The following is a 20,348-nucleotide window of genomic DNA, read 5'->3' as shown; positions in this document are numbered from 1 at the left end:
ATTGGAAAAATATTTGAGGCAGTAGAAATTATAGACCCATAGGGAGAGCACGGCTCAGTGAGATTAGTTTTTGGATTGCTCTAGCAAAGAGCTAGCACAGACATAATGGGCTGAATAGCCTCCTTCTGTGCTGTAAATGTCTATTGTTTTATAAGATACAGTGAGGATATCGCATTTAATCTGCTATATACTGCCCAGGAAATGGAATCAGATTGCAGGTGGCTGGGAATGTGCAGCACATTGAACCTAGTGGTGGATTAGCAGGAGCGATTTTCCATATTTAATGAACTTAAAAAGCACAGTTTTAATATGCTGGATTGTTATTAGTAGACTTGCACTAATATCAATCCACCATGATTAATCCGACTAGCGACACCCTGCTGTTATAGGTGTATACCTAGAATATAATTGCATCCATAATTATGGGGGATAAAAACTCCTACACCTAAAAGGAGTGCAGTGTACTAACAGTGAAGACGCGGTCTGCAATCACAGTTAGCCGAGCCTGCTATCACTTCTCCATCTTCCTACAGTCCGAATCCCACGCTCAACTGAACGAACTTCTGCGAAACAAAGTGTTGCAAAAGACAAAAGAAGTACAGTTGATTCAAGGGGAATTGAACAGGGTCAAGGAGTTTAGGAAGAAACAAGTTTTACTGGAAAACGAATTGGATGATGTGAGTCGATTTTAGATTTCTTTGTTTATTTATGTATGTACAGATGTAAGCAAGATCAGTAGTTATATGCGAAAGTGATGCCTCCCCTATGTTGATGACATTCAGTTGAAACTAATAATTCAATGTTAAAATAAAAACACTAAAAATAAAATAATTTAGACTTTTGCTGACACCCTGCTAATTATTATCACATTATAGGCTAAATTATAATTGCACCAGTACCATCTTACACTGTTGCCCTCTCCTGTGCATTCTTCTGCTGTTGGGAACTGTAAGTGGATCACAAGCCATTAACAATTGTCATTGGAGTGCAAGAAGTATTTCATTATGTGAATTGTTTTGAGAAGTTTCAACTTGAAAGTTGCTTTATTAATGCAAGTATTTTTTATTCTTTTTATTCAATGGCAGTACTCCATTTAAAAAAAATATTTGTTCCTATTCTCTCTTCCCACCCATCATCCGTGGATAAAAGGGTGGCCAGGGGATCTGCTCCCTATACAACTACCTCTCAGCTCGCAAATATCGTCAATAGCTCCCTTTCCTCAGGCTCCATCCCTCCACCTTCAAGACTGTTGTTATCAACCCCTCCTGTCTGACTAGCAGGTTTTTTCCCAGCTTGCCTTTCCTCTAAGGTCCTCGGACGTGTCATGGACACCCAGCTCTATGGCCATCTTTTTAAAACATTTTTTATTCATTCACGGGATGTGGGCGTCGCTGGCAAGGCCGGCATTTATTGCCCATCCCTAATTGCCCTCGAGAAGGTGGTGGTGAGCCGCCTTCTTGAACCGCTGCAGTCCGTCTGGTGACGGTTCTCCCACAGTGCTGTTAGGAAGGGAGTTCCAGAATTTTGACCCAGCGACAATGAAGGAACGGCGATATATTTCCAAGTCGGGATGGTGTGTGACTTGGAGGGGAACGTGCAGGTGGTGTTGTTCCCATGCGCCTGCTGCCCTTGTCCTTCTAGGTGGTAGAGGTCGCGGGTTTGGGAGGTGCTGTCGAAGAAGCCTTGGCGAGTTGCTGCAGTGCATCCTGTGGATGGTGCACACTGCAGCCACAGTGCGCCGGTGGTGAAGGGAGTGAATGTTTAGGGTGGTGGATGGGGTGCCAATCAAGCGGGCTGCTTTATCTTGGATGGTGTCGAGCTTCTTGAGTGTTGTTGGAGCTGCACTCATCCAGGCAAGTGGAGAGTATTCCATCACACTCCTGACTTGTGCCTTGTAGATGGTGGAAAGGCTTTGGGGAGTCAGGCGGTGAGTCACTCGCCGCAGAATACCCAGCCTCTGACCTGCTCTCGTAGCCACGGTATTTATATGGCTGGTCCAGTTAAGTTTCTGGTTAATGGTGACCCCCAGGATGTTGATGGTGGGGGATTCGGCGATGGTAATGCCGTTGAATGTCAAGGGGAGGTGCTTAGACTCTCTCTTGTTGGAGATGGTCATTGCCTGGCACTTATCTGGCGCGAATGTTACTTGCCACTTATGAGCCCAAGCCTGGATGTTGTCCAGGTCTTGCTGCATGCAGGCTCGGACTGCTTCATTATCTGAGGGGTTGCGAATGGAACTGAACACTGTGCAGTCATCAGCGAACATCCCCATTTCTGACCTTATGATGGAGGGAAGGTCATTGATGAAGCAGCTGAAGATGGTTGGGCCTAGGACACTGCCCTGAGGAACTCCTGCAGCAATGCCCTGGGGCTGAGATGATTGGCCTCCAACAACCACTACCATCTTCCTTTGTGCTAGGTATGACTCCAGCCACTGGAGAGTTTTCCCCCTGATTCCCATTGACTTCAATTTTACTAGGGCTCCTTGGTGCCACACTCGGTCAAATGCTGCCTTGATGTCAAGGGCAGTCACTCTCACCTCACCTCTGGAATTCAGCTCTTTTGTCCATGTTTGGACCAAGGCTGTAATGAGGTCTGGAGCCGAGTGGTCCTGGCGGAACCCAAATTGAGCATCGGTGAGCAGGTTATTGGTGAGTAAGTGCCGCTTGATAGCACTGTCGACGACACCTTCCATCATTTTGCTGATGATTGAGAGTAGACTGATGGGGCGGTAATTGGCCGGATTGGATTTGTCCTGCTTTTTGTGGACAGGACATACCTGGGTAATTTTCCACATTGTCGGGTGGATGCCAGTGTTGTAGCTGTACTGGAACAGCTTGGCTAGAGGCGCAGCCTTTTAGTCCAGTTTCTGTCAGCTACAGAACCCAGATTGCTCTGGTCAGTCACCAACAACATCCTTTATGAATGTCTACGCTAAGCTACTGAAGTAAGCTCTCCCTCCTAGTCTTCCTTCACCTCTCTGAGGCATTCAACCAGGTTGACGACTCCATCTTCCTCCAGTGACCATCCTCCGTGGTCCAGTTCTATGGCGTTGTCCTCTCTTGGTCCCACTCTTACTAGTCTCAAAGCATCAAGCATACCTCTTGCAACGGCATTTTCCACCCCTGCACAGTCACCTCAGGTACATCCAAAGATCTCATCTTTGGCCCCCTCTTTTCTTTGCCCACCTGCTGTCCTTTGGCAATATCACCTGTAGATGCAGGGTCATTTTTCACATGTATGTTGACAACATCTTGCTCCATCTCTCCACCCCTTGATTCCATGACCATCGTTGTGCAGTCTAACTGTGTATCTTACATCAAGTTGTTGTTTTCGCATCTTCACATTCTTCTCTTGGAGAAGAGTGCGATGTAGTGGAAGGATTCGCAGACTGAATAACAGTCTGACAGGCTGCGACATAAATGTTCTTTCCATGGCCGTAACAATCTCTATACTAGCCGATAGGGTGGTTTGTCCTAAACGGGGGGAGGATTTGATGGGCTCCCGCAACCTATATGATGATTGGGGGTCAACCCAGAATGGATGTCAACCCAGAATTCCGAGCCGGAGCTCTGGTCTCCACTTGCCGGGACTATCTTGACTGTGGTTCAAATCCCGCACCTTCTGATTTGGGGAGGGGGAATGCTACCACCAAGAAAAAAGCTCACTCCACCCTACATCAAGTCATGGATGAGCAAGAACTTTCTTCAATTTAACATCAGCAAACTGAAGCCACCTACACCCAGTTCCTGATTCCATCCCTCGCTGTGACTGCTCACTCAGACTATACCTGAGGATGTCCAGTTTTACCCTGTGCCGAGCTTCAGACACCCCATCCTAACCACCATCAAGAGCATCCATCTCCTCCTCCGCAACATAACCCTGCCTCAGTTGTTGCCTCACTCCCACTGCTGCTGAAAACCTTATCAACACCTTTGTCAGTGCCAGTATTAATTACTCCAATGCTCTTCTCACCAGCTTTCTGTGTTCACCTTTCATAAACTGCAACTTGTCTAAAATTCTGCCACTCGCACTGTTTCCCACATTTAGCTTACTGCCCTATTGCCCCTGTTCCCCAAACGGATCAAATTTAAAATCCTTCTCATCCACAAGTCTCTCCATTGCCTCACCGCTCCCTACCTCTGCAAATGTTCCTAGCCCTATCTACCGGTGGATGCACTCTTCTGGCCTCCTTAGTATTCCCCACACTCCACCTTCTGCCACAGACCTTCAGCCATCTTGGCCCTACACACTCTGGCATTCTCTGCTTAAATCTCTCCCTCCTTCAAAAACCTCCTAAAAACCCACCCCCACGACTAAGCCTTTGATCACCTCCCCTAACCTTTCTCCTCTTTCTGCACATTATCAATTATTGCTTCTGTAAAGTACTTGGGACATTTTTTTTATTATGTTAAAGGGGCTTTAAAAATGCAAGATGTCGTGATTGTTGCTCTCAGCTATTCTTCAATGGTGCACTGGAATCAGCTGCGTCAATATGTGTGAGAGTGGCATGGGGATAAGTCTTCATCTTATTTTCCCTAAGAGAAAGCATCTGGCACTCTATTCATTTCTTCCTCACTTCAGCTGAGTTTGGGATCACAATGTGTGGAGGATCATGGCCCAGTGTGACCCCTTGGACTGTACTATCTTTTTTTTAAAAAGCAATTACAAGCTGCTCTGACAGAAGCTATCTTGCAATCAAGCCCTCCTTTTTAGAATGCACCATCCTCTGAGAGCATCCACCCTATTTCTTGCCCTATTTTTCCCTGTCCCAAGCTAGGGATGAGAAAATGTGGCTGGGCTTCTTGTCCTGATTGTTATACCGTGTTGGTAGCTGTTATGCGTGGATACCAGCTGAAGACTAGATTGGACTTTCCTTTCATAATATGTGGAGAATGGCCACAATGACAAAGTACTGGAGTGTCAGGACTGCCTATGGATCAGTACCTAGCATGAGTTGCCAAATGCAGACCAGAGCAGGGTAAGGAAAGAAAATGGTTTGTAGCTTTTGGTACGTGAAAAGTTATTGGGGAGTTTTTAAAAATTCTCACTCAAGCTTTTCTAACTAGTCACAGTTGCCATTTAAAATGTTTCATTTATGGTGTACTATATGCCATTGCTTTTGCTTTCTAACTGAACATTTTCAGGTGGTGGCATCAGAATATACATGCACTACAGAAGGAGCTTTCCCAGTCTCAGATGCACTGCTGTGGAGAGGTGCTGAGTGGTAAGCAGTTATTTCCCTGTAAGGAACAAGGTGAAGTTGTAGCCATTGCTGTCACCTGGAAAAGATGTCTGGTACGGGGATGGGACCTTCAGGGATGATAAAAGGGAGACAGAGAATTAAAGAAAATATTTGCTCAGATGTTTTCTTTTCTTTTGTTTTCTTAGATAAAGGACACCATGAGCACAGCAAACAAAGAACACAAAGAAACACTGAGACAATTGGAGTGCAAGTTTTTTGAAGAAAAAGTATGTGAATAGGAGCCAAAAAAGCTAGCCTGAAACAACTTAATTTCAGCCTCGTACATATCTTGATGGGACTCAGTAAAGTATATAACAGTAAGGTACGGGGTGACTGGAGACAAATTATGCTCCTGAAGCAATAGGATGCATACTGGTTCCTTTCTCTCCTCCCTCGTGTATCCCGGCATGGTGACTTCTCATTGTCAGCTGGGGCCAAACGAAGGCCGGGGTCTTCCAGACAGGGATGAAGAGGGGAGGGGCGTGGAGGTGGGAGATCAACGGTTGAGTCACCTTAGGCTGCCCCCTTACCGCTCTTAATGGGTAGCTCAAGAATGACATTTGTAGAAGCCTGGGAGTATAGGGCTCTTGGTTGGGAACTGTGCTTGCTGCAAGAAGAGCATGAAACAAGGAGAATATAAAATGTTTCAAAATTAAATAGAAAGATAACACTTTAGCAACTTATCTATTCCCTTTTGTTAAATAATTGAGTTTTGAACAATGAGTACTGACTTGGATGAGTTACTGAGTCTTACAGAGCAAGGGCGATGAAATAACACAACCAGCTGATCACCAAAGATTTACAAAAAATGTTGGAAAATGGAAACAAAATGAGTACATGCTGGAAATATACAGCGGGTCTGTCAGCATCTGACAGAGCTGAGACAGGTTGAATTTTAGGGTTTGGTCCCTTTACCAGACTGGTCGGATAAAGGGTCTTGACCTGAAACATTAATCTGTCTTTTCTCTTTTCAGATGCTGACACACCTAATGTGTATTTCTGGCATCTTCTGTTTTTGATAACCGAGATACTGGCTGTATCTCTATTGATGAGACCTCACACTGTTGGTCTTAAGTGGTTTGCCCGAACAAGATTCCTTGTTGATTCTATTGGCAATTAAAGAAAAATATTCATACAATCATAGAATGTTACAGCACAGAAGCAGACCCAGCAAATCTGTGCCAGTGATTTTCACCACATAAGCTACCTAGTCTAATCCCACTCTCCTGCTTGCTCTCCATACCCTTTCATAGTCTTCTTTTTCAAACAGCTACCTAATTCCCTTTTAAAAAGAACCAATGGACTCTGCTCCAAAAATGGCAGAAAATTCTACGTGCAATAAAATCAACTGAAAGAGCAAAGAAGAACAGTTAGTACTTGATCGCAGTTCTTTATAACTGATTGTTAGAAAACAACTAAGGGTAAGCTTTAAGCATAAATGAGATGTCTGTGTTTGTGACTATTGTTGCCTTTTTACGTTTAGGTCCGTCTGGAGAGGGAGGCAGAGCAGAAACTAGTTCAGCTGACTGAGCAGGCTCACACTGAAGCTATTATGTAAGTTTTTGGCCACAATGCTCCCAGATCTTGATAAATTTTCTTCCTAAAAACATAGATGAAGTTGCACTTTGAAAAGTGCGTAAGCAATAAAAGGTTGTAATAGTATTTTGCTAAGCAATGACGAAGTATAATCTGTTCAATGTACTCTGCCTCTCTCTCCTCCTTTAAGATACTCCTTTGATCAAAGCTACCTCTTTGACCAAGCTATTGGTCACATGTCCTAATATGTCCTTATGTAACTCGGTGTCAAATTTTGTTTGATAATGCTCCTGTGAAGCACCTTGGGACATTTTACTACATTAAAGACACAATATAAATGCAAGTTGTTGATGCAAATGTGACGAAAAGGCCCATAACTTCATTAGAGTAGCGCATGCATTTCAAGGCACCATTTTGGATTCTGGGAGCACAAGAGAGCTCTTTGAAACTTGGGAGAAAACAAAGGGAGCACTGAACCGACTGATAAGGTGGTTTCACCATTTTAATTCCTGGTCCAGCATGGATACAAATTTCCCTGAAAGAATCCCTGTAAATAAGACTACACTGTCAATCCAGCATGTTGAGAAATAAAGGACCGTGCACACAGAGTATAATTATGTCAGGAAAACATGCCAGGCCTGTGAAATGCTGTTCTACAGGGACGGGAAAGAAAGGCATTTTATTCTTGGTACTGGCACATTGACCTAACAGAGACAGACCACTTGTAACCCATTCAATAATACTCAATCATCCCCATGTAGTGCTGTGATGATATCTACATGGGTTAATTAATATAAACAGACAAAGCAGCAGTCTGAACAGGAAAGTTCTTTCATTTCATCAGGAGCATCTTCCAGATCCTAAATGGTCAACATTTTTATAAAATCAAGTGATTCACTTGCATATATATATACCTGTGCTGGCTCTTTGAAAGAGCTATTCAATTAGTTCCATTCCCCTGCCCTTTGCCCATGGCCTAGCAGATTTTTCCCTTTCAAGTATTTATCCAATTCCCTTTTGAAAGTTACTATTAAATCTGCTTCCACCTCCCTTTCAGGTAGTGCATTCCAGATCATAACAACTCGCAGCATAAAAAAATTTCTCCTCACTTATACTGGACTTTCTCTCCAACCTGAACCAAATGAGTCAAAGATCCCAGTTTAATACCACCAAACCACTTCTCTTTCTTCTAATCTTTCACTCACACTCGTTGATGTATCACAAGATAGAATCATAGAATCATAGAAGTTTACAACATGGAAACAGGCCCTTCGGCCCAACGTGTCCATGTCGCCCAGTTTATACCACTAAGCTAGTCCCAATTGCCTGTACTTAGCCCATATCCCTCTATACCCATCTTACACATGTAATTGTCCAAATGCTTTTTAAAAGACAAAATTGTACCCACCTCTACTACTGCCTCTGGCAGCTCGTTCCAGACACTCACCACCCTTTGAGTGAAAAAATTGCCCCTCTGGACCCTTTTGTATCTCTCCCCTCTCACCTTAAATCTATGCCCCCTCGTTATAGACTCCCCTACCTTTGGGAAAAGATTTTGACTATCTACCTTATCTATGCCCCTCATTATTTTATAGACTTCTATAAGATCACCCCTAAACCTCCTACACTCCAGGGAAAAAAGTCTCAGTCTATCCAACCTCTCCCTATAAGTCAAACCATCAAGTCCCGGTAGCATCCTAGTAAATCTTTTCTGCACTCTTTCTAGTTTAATAATATCCTTTCTATAATAGGGTGACCAGAACTGTACACAGTATTCCAAGTGTGGCCTTACTAATGTCTTGTACAACTTCAACAAGACATCCCAACACCTGTATTCAATGTTCTGACCAATGAAACCAAGCATGCTGAATGCCTTCTTCACCACCCTATCCACCTGTGACTCCACTTTCAAGGAGCTATGAACCTGTACTCCTAGATCTCTTTGTTCTATAACTCTCCCCAACGCCCTACCATTAACGGAGTAGATCCTGGCCCGATTCGATCTACCAAAATGCATCACCTCACATTTATCTAAATTAAACTCCATCTGCCATTCATTGGCCCACTGGCCCAATTTATCAAGATCCCGTTGCAATCCTAGATAACCAATCTTGGTGTCATCTGCAAACTTACTAACCATGCCTCCTAAATTCTCATCCAAATCATTAATATAAATAACAAATAACAGCGGACCCAGCACCGATCCCTGAGGCACACCGCTGGTCACAGGCCTCCAGTTTGAAAAACAACCCTCTACAACCACCCTCTGTCTTCTGTCGTCAAGCCAATTTTGTATCCAATTGGCTACCTCACCGTGGATCCCGTGAGATTTAACCTTATGTAACAACCTACCATGCAGTACCTTGTCAAAGGCTTTGCTAAAGTCCATGTAGACCACGTCTACTGCACAGCTCTCATCTATCTTCTTGGTTACCCCTTCAAAAAACTCAATCAAATTCGTGAGACATGATTTTCCTCTCACAAAACCATGCTGACTGTTCCTAATCAGTCCCTGCCTCTCCAAATGCCCGTAGATCCTGTCTCTCAGAATACCCTCTAACAACTAACCCACTACAGATGTCAGGCTCACTGGTCTGTAGTTCCCAGGCTTTTCCCTGCCGCCCTTCTTAAACAAAGGCACAACATTTGCTACCCTCCAATCTTCAGGCACCTCACCTGTAGCTGTCGATGATTCAAATATCTCTGCTAGGGGACCCGCAATTTCCTCCCTAACCTCCCATAACGTCCTGGGATACATTTCATCAGGTCCCGGAGATTTATCTACCTTGATGCGCGTTAAGACTTCCAGCACCTCCCTCTCTGTAATATGTACACTCCTCAAGACATCACTATTTATTTCCCCAAGTTCCCTAACATCCATGCCTTTCTCAACCGTAAATACCGATGCGAAATATTCATTTAGGATCTCACCCATCTCTTGTGGTTCCGCACATAGATGACCTTGTTGATCCTTAAGAGACCCTACTCTCTCCCTAGTTACTCTTTTGCCCTTTATGTATTTGTAGAAGCTCTTTGGATTCTCCTTTGCCTGATCTGCCAAAGCAATCTCATGTCCCCTTTTTGCCCTCTTGATTTCTCTCTTAACTCTACTCCGGCAATCACTATACTCTTCAAGGGATCCACTTGATCCCAGCTGCCTATGCATGTCATATGCCTTCTTTTTTTTGACTAGGGCCTCAATCTCCTGAGTCATCCAAGGTTCCCTACTTCTACCAGCCTTGCCCTTCACTTTATAAGGAATGTGCTTACCCTGAACCCTGGTTAACACACTTTTGAAAGCCTCCCACTTACCAGACGTCCCTTTGCCTGCCAACAGACTCTCCCAATCAACTTCTGAAAGTTCCTGTCTAATACCATCAAAATTGGCCTTTCCCCAATTTAGAATTTTCACTTTTGGGCCAGACCTATCCTTCTCCATAGCTATCTTAAAACTAATGGAATTATGATCACTGGTCCCAAAGTGATCCCTCACTAACACTTCTGTCACCTGCCCTTCCTTATTTCCCAAGAGGAGGTCAAGTTTTGCCCCCTGTCTAGTCGGGCCATCCACATACTGAATGAGAAATTCCTCCTGAATACACTCAACAAATTTCTCTCCATCCAAGCCCCTAATGCTATGGCTGTCCCAGTCAATGTTGGGAAAGTTAAAGTCCCCTACTATTACCACCCTATTTTTCTTGCAGCTGTCTGTAATCTCCTCATCACTTGTCATGCTGATCCTTCTGCTGGTCTTGTTCTGCTGCAACCACACTGGCCAAGTCAGGCTGAAGTGGGTGTTTAGTTGGCATTTTAAAAACTAGTCCAGTGGTCGAACATCGCGTTACAGTGTGCAGGGTGTCTGTACATCAGTCGAAAATTTACTAAAGAATGTTTCCAACACAAATCTGTTTCCATCTGGCTAGATGTAATACGTCTTTAGGGACTGTGTGTTTAAATGTGTGTTCTGGCCTTTCTGCGTTCCCATTTGAAACAGAGTGGTATGACAGAACAAGGATATATTTACAAAGAAATGATACAGAATTACATAGAATTTACAGCACAGGAACAGGCCATTTGGCCCAAATGCTGGTGTTAATGCTCCACGAGCCTCCTCCCACTCTACTTCATCTAACCCTATCAGTATATTACTGACACTCATTGATGTATCACAAGTTCCTTGAGATCAGATCAGATCATATACTTAACTTCATTCAGTTTTATAAATTTAGCTAATTCCACAGTTATGAAAGAGACCGCATCTTCTGAAATATCATATATTGGAAATAAACTTTGAAGGATTCTGGTGGTTTGTCAAAAGACAGGAAAAAACCTCTAACCATTTTGAATGACTACTCACTAGTAACATAGAAACATAGAACATAGGAGCAAGAGTAGGCCATTCGGCCCTTTGGGCCTTCTCCGCCATTCAAAATGATCATGGCTGATCGTCTAACTCAGTACCCTGTTCCTGCCTTTTCCCCATATCCCTTGATCCCTTTAGCATTAAGAAATATATCTATCTCCTTCTTGAATATATCTAATGATTTGGCCTCCACTGCCTTCTGTGGTAGAGAATTCCACAGGTTCACCACCCTCTGAGTGAAGAAATTTCTCCTCATCTCAGTTCTAAATGGCATACCCCGTATCCTGAGACTGTGACCCCTGGTTCTGGACTCCCCAGCCATCGGGAACATCCTCCCTGCATCTAGTCTGTCTAGTCCTGTTAGAATTTTATATGTTTCGATGAGATCACCTCTCATTCTTCTAAACTCTAGTGAATATAGGCCTAGTCAACCCAATCTCTCCTCATACGTCAGTCCTGCCATCCCAGGAATCTGTACTAAGTACTAAGAAACTAAGAAACTAAGATCAGTACTAAGAAACACTGTTGATTCTTCTCGACAAGATCTATTTGGACAATTTCCTCAATGCCTTTATCAAGATCAGGCCACCAGAGATAACCTCTGGCCAGTGCCTCAAGAGGCACATGACATGATGTTCCTCATGTTGATCCCTTGGTAACCTAGCTCTTGATATATGTGATATCACCACCTTGAGCTCCCATCACACACAATCCTTCTCTGCTGATGATGATCATTCGCTTCTGGTAAAATAAGAATGAATGTCCTCTTTTTCCAAATTGTTTGACTACCCATTTAATATACCACCATTTGATATATATAAGGTCAGAAATTGCCAGCCTTTGCTGCTGGCATAGAGTCTTGGTAGACATGAACGCAGGTTGGAGAAAGGGCTGCAACACGGATGCTCTGATTCTAGCAAGACTCTGCTCTAGCAGCACAGCTTGGAATTTCTGCTCTATAGTCTCATACCCAGACAACTACTGAAACTTTGTGCCTCCAAGGTATATCCTTTGCCAAAATGGGCATTTTATTTGAATAAGTGGAAATAGAAGGTGATTGTACTTCTGTGAAAGTTCCAAATACTTTCTTGCTAACCTTGAGAGAGCATCAACCTTTGCATGTTAGCTTATCTAAGACATTCAATTTTGTAATTCTATGCCAACAAAGTTAATGTCTAGTGTTGTATCCTCAAGGTAGGGACCTTGGGTCCCAACATATGGTTTGTGATCTGTAACTTATTCACCCCAAATATGATGACCAGAACCTCCTTTTCAATGTGGGCCTATTTTTCGTTTGCTGCTGGTTGGCATCCTGGAAACAAAGGTAACTGGTCACATCTGCTTTTTCCATCATTTAATAGATTACTGTGTCCACTGCATATGATGAAGCATCACAAGCTAAATACAGTGATTTCCTTGTGCTGTAGTACCTTGAAGCTCCACTATCCAGAAATTGCTTCACTGCATTTTCTTAAGCAACCAAACGTTTTCTGCTTAAAGGAGCTCACTCCGGTTTATGTGCTGTAGGGTTGTGGAGAGGCAAGACGGAGTCTCCTATACCAGGAAAGATCTGAATTCAGATTCATTTTTAGGCCTGGATGCCTTTTCATTTGTAGAGTGTAAACTCTCAGCATCCACCAAATCCTCCAAACCCTTGCATAAACTGACACTGTTAGCTTCCACAAATTTGATAATGCTCTAATCTGATCTAAAATTTTAGTGTTCCTCTTGTGAACTACCAATGATCAGAATGTCATTGACCAAACACACCATGTGGTCAAGACCTTGTAATATCTGGTCCATGATGGCTCAACAATTGCTGGTACACCAGGGACTCTGTATAAGAACCTATTGTATTGATAGAGGTCCTAATTGGTATTAATAACTAAATATTACTTGAATCCAGCTCTAGATGTAGAGAAATATTTCACAAATCTATTGTTGAAGCAGAGTCCATAATTTTTTTAAAAGGTTGCTTGAAAAAGAGGAATATGAAAGGGTATGGGCAGCGAGCAGGAGAATAGGATTAGACTAGGTGGGTCATGTGCAGAAAGTCACTGGCACAGACTTGATGGGCCTATTGCCTATGACCAGCAGTTTTAAAGGCACTGAAAGACACTGATAAGCATGTAGATACTTTTCTTCCTGCGATAATAACAATCATGCCAAACCGAGACGTTGTAAGTATTCAGTAGAGTTGTTGAAGTCCTGCTCCCCTCTTATCCCACAGGAATCTTAATGAAAGGACTCGTTGTGTCTTTAAAGAAAATGTAAGACTACAAGAGGTGGTGAAGTTCTACAAGGCAGAGGAAGAACGTCTGAGGAAAAGCAACGAGGCTCTAGAAGAGAAAAAGACACAGCTCGCTAGTAAAAAGGTGTTGCGTACATTGAAGACCAAGCAATGATCCTGCTGTTTGTAAAACGCAACTCCGTAAACAAACCTGATGGGAACCTTATAATTGAGAAAGGGGCCATAGCTGTAAGGTTGGAGATCTAAACCTAAACTAGGTGATTGAGTTCGGTCTTAATTTCAATCTCAGCCAAAATACACAGTCTGGAGGTAGGAATAGGATTTTTTCATAGGTCTTCATCTTGAAGAGAAACTGGTTTGGGGAGAGGGTATCCCTAACTGAACTGCCTCCTGGTGGTTTGATCTAGGAATGGTATTTTTAAAGATCTTCTGTTATTGTTGAATTCTTATGTTTGTTAATGTGACAAATATCAGGGCTAGAGAGTGGAACAATTTTCCACATTGGTCACTCAATGTCAGTATCAATCGTTATTAGGAATGTGGTTATTTGATTGTCCTTAGCATGAGTGAAAAAGCCCTGTTATGAAACTAAGCCATACAGACAAGAAGGCCCTTGTTTTGATCCCTGATCTGTGCTGCTTTTCACTGGGTGCTGCAATTAGCTTCAGCACCTCTAAACTAGACAGGAAAGAAAGTCAGCCGGGGTTGCCGCTCCGATCTCTATCCAGTAACCATTGCTGGATGTCAGTTGAGGACAAGACCAGGCTTCTGGAGTCACCATAAAGCAGTTGTCCTCATAGAATCATAGAATGATACAACACAGATGGTGGCCATTTGGCCCATCGTGCCTGAAAGAGCTATCCAATTATCCCTTTCCCCATAGCCCTGCAAAATTTTCCCCCTTCAAGTATTTATCCAGTTCACTTTTGAAAGTTATTATTGAACCTGCTTCCACCGCCCTTTCAGGCAATGCATTCCAGATCCTAACAACTCGCTGCGTAAAAACATTTCTCCTCATTTCACCGCTGGTCCTTTTGCCAATTACCTTAAATCTGTGTTCTCTGGTTACCTGCCCTTCTGCACTGGAAGCAATTTCTCCTTATTTATTCTATCAAAACCCTTCATGATTTTGAACATTTCTATTGAATCTCCCCTTAACCTTCTCTGTTCTAAGGAGAACAACCCCCAGCGTCCCCAGTCTCTCTATGTAACTGAAGTCCCGCATTCCTAGTGCCATTCTAGTAAATTTCCTCTGCAACCTCTCTAAGGCCTTGACATCCTTCCTAAATTGTGGTGCCCAGATTGGACACAATACTCCGGCTGGGGCCTAACCAGTGATTTATAAAGGTTTAGCATAACCTGGTTATACATTGGTGAAATAACATAAGAAACGTTAAGGATGAGAAAAGGCCTTTGGACCCATCCAAGCTCATCAATCATTCCCTGAACTTCCCATTACAGCTTATCATCTTGAACATTCCAATTTTTTTGCTACTACTACCCTCCCTGGAAGACTGTTCCATACATTTATTAGTCTTGGTGAAAATACAATTTTCCTAATACCTGTTTTAAAACAATTTCTTGCTAATTTAAAGTTATGTCTCTTGGCCCTGCTGTCTGGCTGTACCATTTAATATTTTATCTACCTCGATAAAGTCACTCTCAACTGCCTTCTTTCTAGACTGTAGAGCTTAAAATTCTCTAATCTTGTCTCTGTTTATTGTCTTTACTCTTGCAGTCAGCACTGTTGCTCTTCTCTGCACCCTTTCTGGTGCTTGTATATGTTTTTGTAAGAGTATATGGTTCACAATCAATTGACATTAAAACCAGCTTGCTTCTCATTCTAGGAAACTAATGAGCTTTTAGTGAAGGAAAAGGTGTCGAATGCGAGGCAGCAGAGAGAACAGATCTGTGTGCTTCAAGGGAAAGTGGAGAACCTGGAGAAAGCGTTGGGTCACATGGCATCTGAGTTTGAGGTAGCAAAAGAGGAGACCAAACGAGAAGCTGAAATTAAAGTGGCAACCAGCCAGGTAGAGATTGCTAGGCTGGGGGCATTGATCAAGATGAAAGACAAAGAGATGAACAGGGTGAAGAAGCTGGCCAAAAACATCCTGGACCAGCGCACTGATGTGGAAATGTTTTTCCTGCAAGCCCTAGAAGAAGTGAGGCAAGAGATCCTCTGCAGTCAGGCACACTACAAGCAGGCGGCTCAAGTCGCATACCAGAAAAAAATGCTGAATGCAAACGCAGGCAAGGAGGATTATCCCAAAATCAGGACCTTTAACAAAAATGAATATAGCACAAACTGTGTGTACCAAGATATGGAAAAAGCTGATAAGTGGTATGTCAATGTTTTTAAGTTTATTTTACTTGTGTGACGCCACACCAGTGGTATTAACTATGAGTGCAGATTTCCTAGCTTTGTGCTGTGCCCTGAGTCTTTTGAATTGCCTGTTTCCGACAGTGATAAAGCTGCCACGGAGTGGAAATATGCAATTCCCAAACTCAGAAATGTGATGTTTCTCTAGCACAGGAAGGAAAGTGTTCTATCCATATCCTCCACTCCTCCAACTCCAGATTGCTCTGGCTCCAGATGAATACTCCCTACAGTGTAACACTGGAGGCTGATCTTTTAGCAAATATGGCATTCCACCTTGCCACCTCTCTCTCACTTCCTTTAAAATCCTTAAAATTTATCTCTTCAACCGTGCCTTTGGACCTTCTCCCCTAGTCCCTTCTCGAATCCACCTGGTATGCCCCTCTGCCCCGTTGTAAAGTGCTCCGAGACGTTCTGTGTCGGGGACACTGTAAATGCAAGTTGTTGTGGCAGCTGCTCACAAAAGTGACAGGTTGCATGGATTATTTTATTCCCATTTTTGGAGGAGAGAAGTGAGATTAAGTGAAGGTAAATGGTATTTGCTTATGTTCGGTGAAATAAAGCAGTTTAACGATTTACGTCTGTTCTTGTCTCACCAAGTGTTTCTCATACCGCCTTCGAAAAGATTGGAGAAGCACATATGAGCGACACAATAGCTAGTTTAATTCCCAAGGGGGTCCTCTTGTTATATTAAGTTACATCAGCGCACAAATTAGATATTGAGCAGAATGGGCACATTCCTGAACGTAAGACGCTCAGACCGCTTATGGGAGTGACCAGCACCGAGAGAATACCTGAGGCAGATATAAAACTTGTAACGGTAGAATATTATCTTCTTTGCTGTGCCTCTTAAAGCTGACTATAGCGAAGCTTCCCCAATGGCCTAGTGGGAAAAGGCATTGTCTGGTGTACCACTAATTCATAAAAGACCACAAGGCCCCAGGTTTGATTTCCGCCCGTGCTGAGTTAGCTAATCACAGTCTGGCTACTACAATTGTCCTGTCCTATGGAAGGGGAAAAATCAGCAAAGGTTCCCATAAAAGAACAAAACTGACTATTCTCCAGTTGATATACCTACATTAAGAATGACTTTGGCCAAACAATCAAGAAGCTTGGATTTTATCAACAATGTATTAATAAGCATGCATATGTACAAACCTAAAACTGGTAGCACAGTTCACCATTGATTTGAACCATGGAGAAATAGGAAGTAGATTGACTGATGCCTGATATTTCTCACATGACATGCTTCTGAAACTAAGTGACAGGAGATGTGCTGGGTAAATATCAAGGCGCCTGAAAATGCGTGTTTTGGTGAACGCACTCACCTGTTGCTGCTAGCCCTGCCAGGGTTTGCTGGGTCAGGATAAGTGGGTCTTTGGCCCCCCCCCCCCCAACAGCAGAATCTGAGTCCCCCATCACCCCCTTTGTAAGGGGGCTGTTCTTACTTTTAAAAAAATTAAACCTCATCTTCGGGGATTCTGGTATGCACTCGCCCTCCTCATCAATGGAGTGTCAGTACGCCTCTTCTCCTTCAGCCTACTGGTCCCCAATATTACGCTGGGTGTCCTGAAGGCTGAGGGTGTGCGAACACCCAGGATTGGGGTGGTCCCTGCCTTCTGCCCCACCCCTTCTAATGAGCGTGCTTAAGTAAGGGGCAGATGGATGCTCCATTCGTTATTGGGTACCATGGGAACTCTGAGACCTGGCGCAAACAGGTTGCTGCCATTTTCCAGGGAGTTCCACCAATCTTCCACCAGGGTTACAGCACAAGACCAGCAGAATCTTCATGGAATTTTAGCTCTTGTGCGCTTTCTCACAGGGAGAAGGAAAGAAAAAATCAGGGCGAGATGCTCCAAGCTGCTCTCAATTGGGTACAGGGCAGCACATCATAGTAGGTTCAGCACAGGAGGAGGCCATTCAGCCCATCGTGTCTGTGCCGGTTCTTTGGAAGAGCTATCCATTTAGCCCCATTCCCCTGCTCTTTCCTCATAGCCCTGTAAATTTTTTCCCTTCAACTATTTATCCAATTCCCTTTTGAAAGTTATTATTGAATCTGCTTCCACCACCCTTTCAGGCAGTGCATTCCAGATCATCACAACTCACTGCGTACATTTATTTTTTCTCATGTCACCTCTGCCTCTTTTGCCAATCACCTTAAATCTGTATCCTCTGGTTACCGACCCTTCTGCCACTGGAAACAGTTTCTCCTTATTTACTTTATCAAAACTGTTTGTGATCTTGAACACCTCTATCTAATCTCCCCTTAACCTTCTCTGTTCTAAGGAGAACAACCCCAGCTTCTCTAGTCTCTCCACATAACTGAAGTCCCCCATCCCTGGTACCATTCTAGTAAATCTCTTCTGCACCCTCTCTAAGGCCTTGACATCCTTCCTAAAGTGTGGTGCCCAGAATTTAACACAATACTCCAGCTGAGGCCTAACCAGTGTTTTATAAAGGTTTAGCACAACTTCCTTGCTTTTGTACTCAATGCCTCTATTAATAAAGCCCAGGATCCCATTTGCTTTTTAACAGCCTTCTCAACTTGTCCTGCCACCTTCAAAGATTTGTGTATTTGCTCCCGCAGTTCTCTCTGTTCCTGCACCCCCTTTAAAATTGTACCATTTAGTTTATATTGCCTCTCCACATTCTTCCTACCAAATGCATCACTTCACACTTCTCTGCATTAAATTTCATCTGCCCATTTCACCAGTCCGTCTATGTCCTCCTGAAGTCTGTTTCTATCCTCCACGTTGTTTACTACATTTCTGAGTTTCATGTCATCTGCAAAGTTTGAAATTATACCTTTTATACCCAAGTCCAGGCCATTAATATATATCAAAAAAAGCAGTGGTCCTAATACCGACCCCTGGGGAACACCACTGTACACTTCACTCCAGTCTGAAAAACTGCTTTCTGTCCCCTAGCCAATTTTGTATCCACAAAAGACAAGGTAGCTCAATTGGTTGAATGCTGGTCTAGATTCAAATATCAGCAGCTCAGCCTTCCACCCTATCCAAACTGAGGTGTGGTATAGGGTCACCTGCTTGCTCTCCTGCCTGGGAAGTACAGCATGTTGCGTGAACGGGAGGTGAGTAAAAAATGCAAAATAACAATGATATCGACTGTCATAAATAAAACTATACGGTTGTTTTTTCAGCATTCGGGTTGGAAAAGTGAATATCTCCAACTTAACTTGGGAGCAGAAAGAGAGAGTTCTCCGCCTACTGTTTGCAAAGATGAATGGATTGAAAATAAATAGGTATGTTGCATTTAAAGTTGATACCCTGACTATGACCTCCAGAACATCAGATTGAGCTACAATGCTCATAAATGGTGGCCTGTATAGTAGCATCACACTCTCTATTCTACTTCAAATTGTCCCTGCCCTTCCCCCTCCCCCCCCCCCCCCCCAACAAAAAAAATTGCAATACATAACAACAGTGACTGCACTTCAAAAGTAACTTGTTGGTTGCTAAGCACTTTTGATAGCCTGAGAATGTGAAAGGTGTAATATAAATGCAAGTTCTCTTTTGTGCATCACATCATATCACATCTAAACTCTATTCAGCATATATAAGGTTCAATTTTCACCAGTAGCTATATTTAAACAGCTATTACTTATTTCACTTTTTTTGTCATTTTGCTCAGTTTTCATTTGGGTTGCATCTAATCGACAAAATACCTAATACAGTCCACTCTTCACTAAAAGTTGTTTATTCAAATTATCTGATCATTTATTTTTTTTAGTGCTAAATGCCCAATTTGCTCTGTATTTATGGTGCTTAATTCAAATTATTGGCTAATTCAAATTCTCAGCACAAACACCTTTAAATTATCAGCGTAGACTTTATGCTTACGTGTTCACTAAGATCAACTCTTTAAAATTGTTAATATATAAATATGTCCCGGAGTCTGTGCACTGATGATTGCAGTGTTCGGCCCCATTCCTAATTCCTCAGATAATGAAGCAGTCCATGCTCACATACAGCAAGACCTGGACAACATCCAGGTTTGGGCTGGTGAGTGGCAAGTAATATTGAGCAACACACAAGTGCCAGGCAATGACCACCTCCAATAAGACAAAATCGTAACCACCACCCCTTGACATTCATTGGCATTACCATCGCCAAGTCCCCCACCACCAACATCCTGGGGATCACCATTGACCAGAAACTCAATGGACCAGCCACATAAATACTGTGGCTACTAGAGCAGGTCAGAGACTGGACATTCTGTGGTGAGTGACTCACCTCCTGACTCCCCAAAGCCTTACCAACACCTACAAGGCACAAGTCAGGAGTGTGATGGAATACTCTCCACTTGCCTGGATGGGTGCAGCTCCAACAACACTCAAGAAGCTTGACACCATCCAGGACAAAGCAGTCTGCTTGATCAGCACTTCATCCATTAGCCTAAACATTCACTCCCTTCACCACCAGTGGTGTACTGTGGCTGCATCTACTAACTACAGGATGCACTGCAGCAACTTGCCAAGGCTTCTTCAGCAGCACCTCCCAAACCCATGACTTCCACCACCTAGAAGGACAAGGACAGCAGTGCATGAGAACACCAT

General features: G+C 43.3%; 1 protein-coding gene across 2 annotated transcripts in view; it reads left to right on the top strand.

The window, feature by feature from the left end:
* The window catches only part of LOC137326689 (basal body-orientation factor 1-like), a 35,905-nt gene that overhangs the window by 5,542 nt on the left and 10,015 nt on the right, over window positions 1–20,348 (top strand). For both annotated transcript variants that reach the window (XM_067992010.1, XM_067992009.1), the window contains exons 4-9: window positions 534–677; window positions 5,392–5,472; window positions 6,729–6,799; window positions 13,375–13,519; window positions 15,243–15,736; window positions 18,933–19,034. In XM_067992010.1, the coding sequence (XP_067848111.1) occupies window positions 534–677; window positions 5,392–5,472; window positions 6,729–6,799; window positions 13,375–13,519; window positions 15,243–15,736; window positions 18,933–19,034 (1,037 nt within the window). The remainder of the gene's footprint in view (window positions 1–533; window positions 678–5,391; window positions 5,473–6,728; window positions 6,800–13,374; window positions 13,520–15,242; window positions 15,737–18,932; window positions 19,035–20,348) is intronic.

This window comes from Heptranchias perlo, chromosome 10, assembly GCF_035084215.1.
Source record: "Heptranchias perlo isolate sHepPer1 chromosome 10, sHepPer1.hap1, whole genome shotgun sequence".
In the NCBI taxonomy this organism is placed as follows: domain Eukaryota; kingdom Metazoa; phylum Chordata; class Chondrichthyes; order Hexanchiformes; family Hexanchidae; genus Heptranchias; species Heptranchias perlo.
This window is presented reverse-complemented; position numbering and strand designations above follow the sequence as displayed.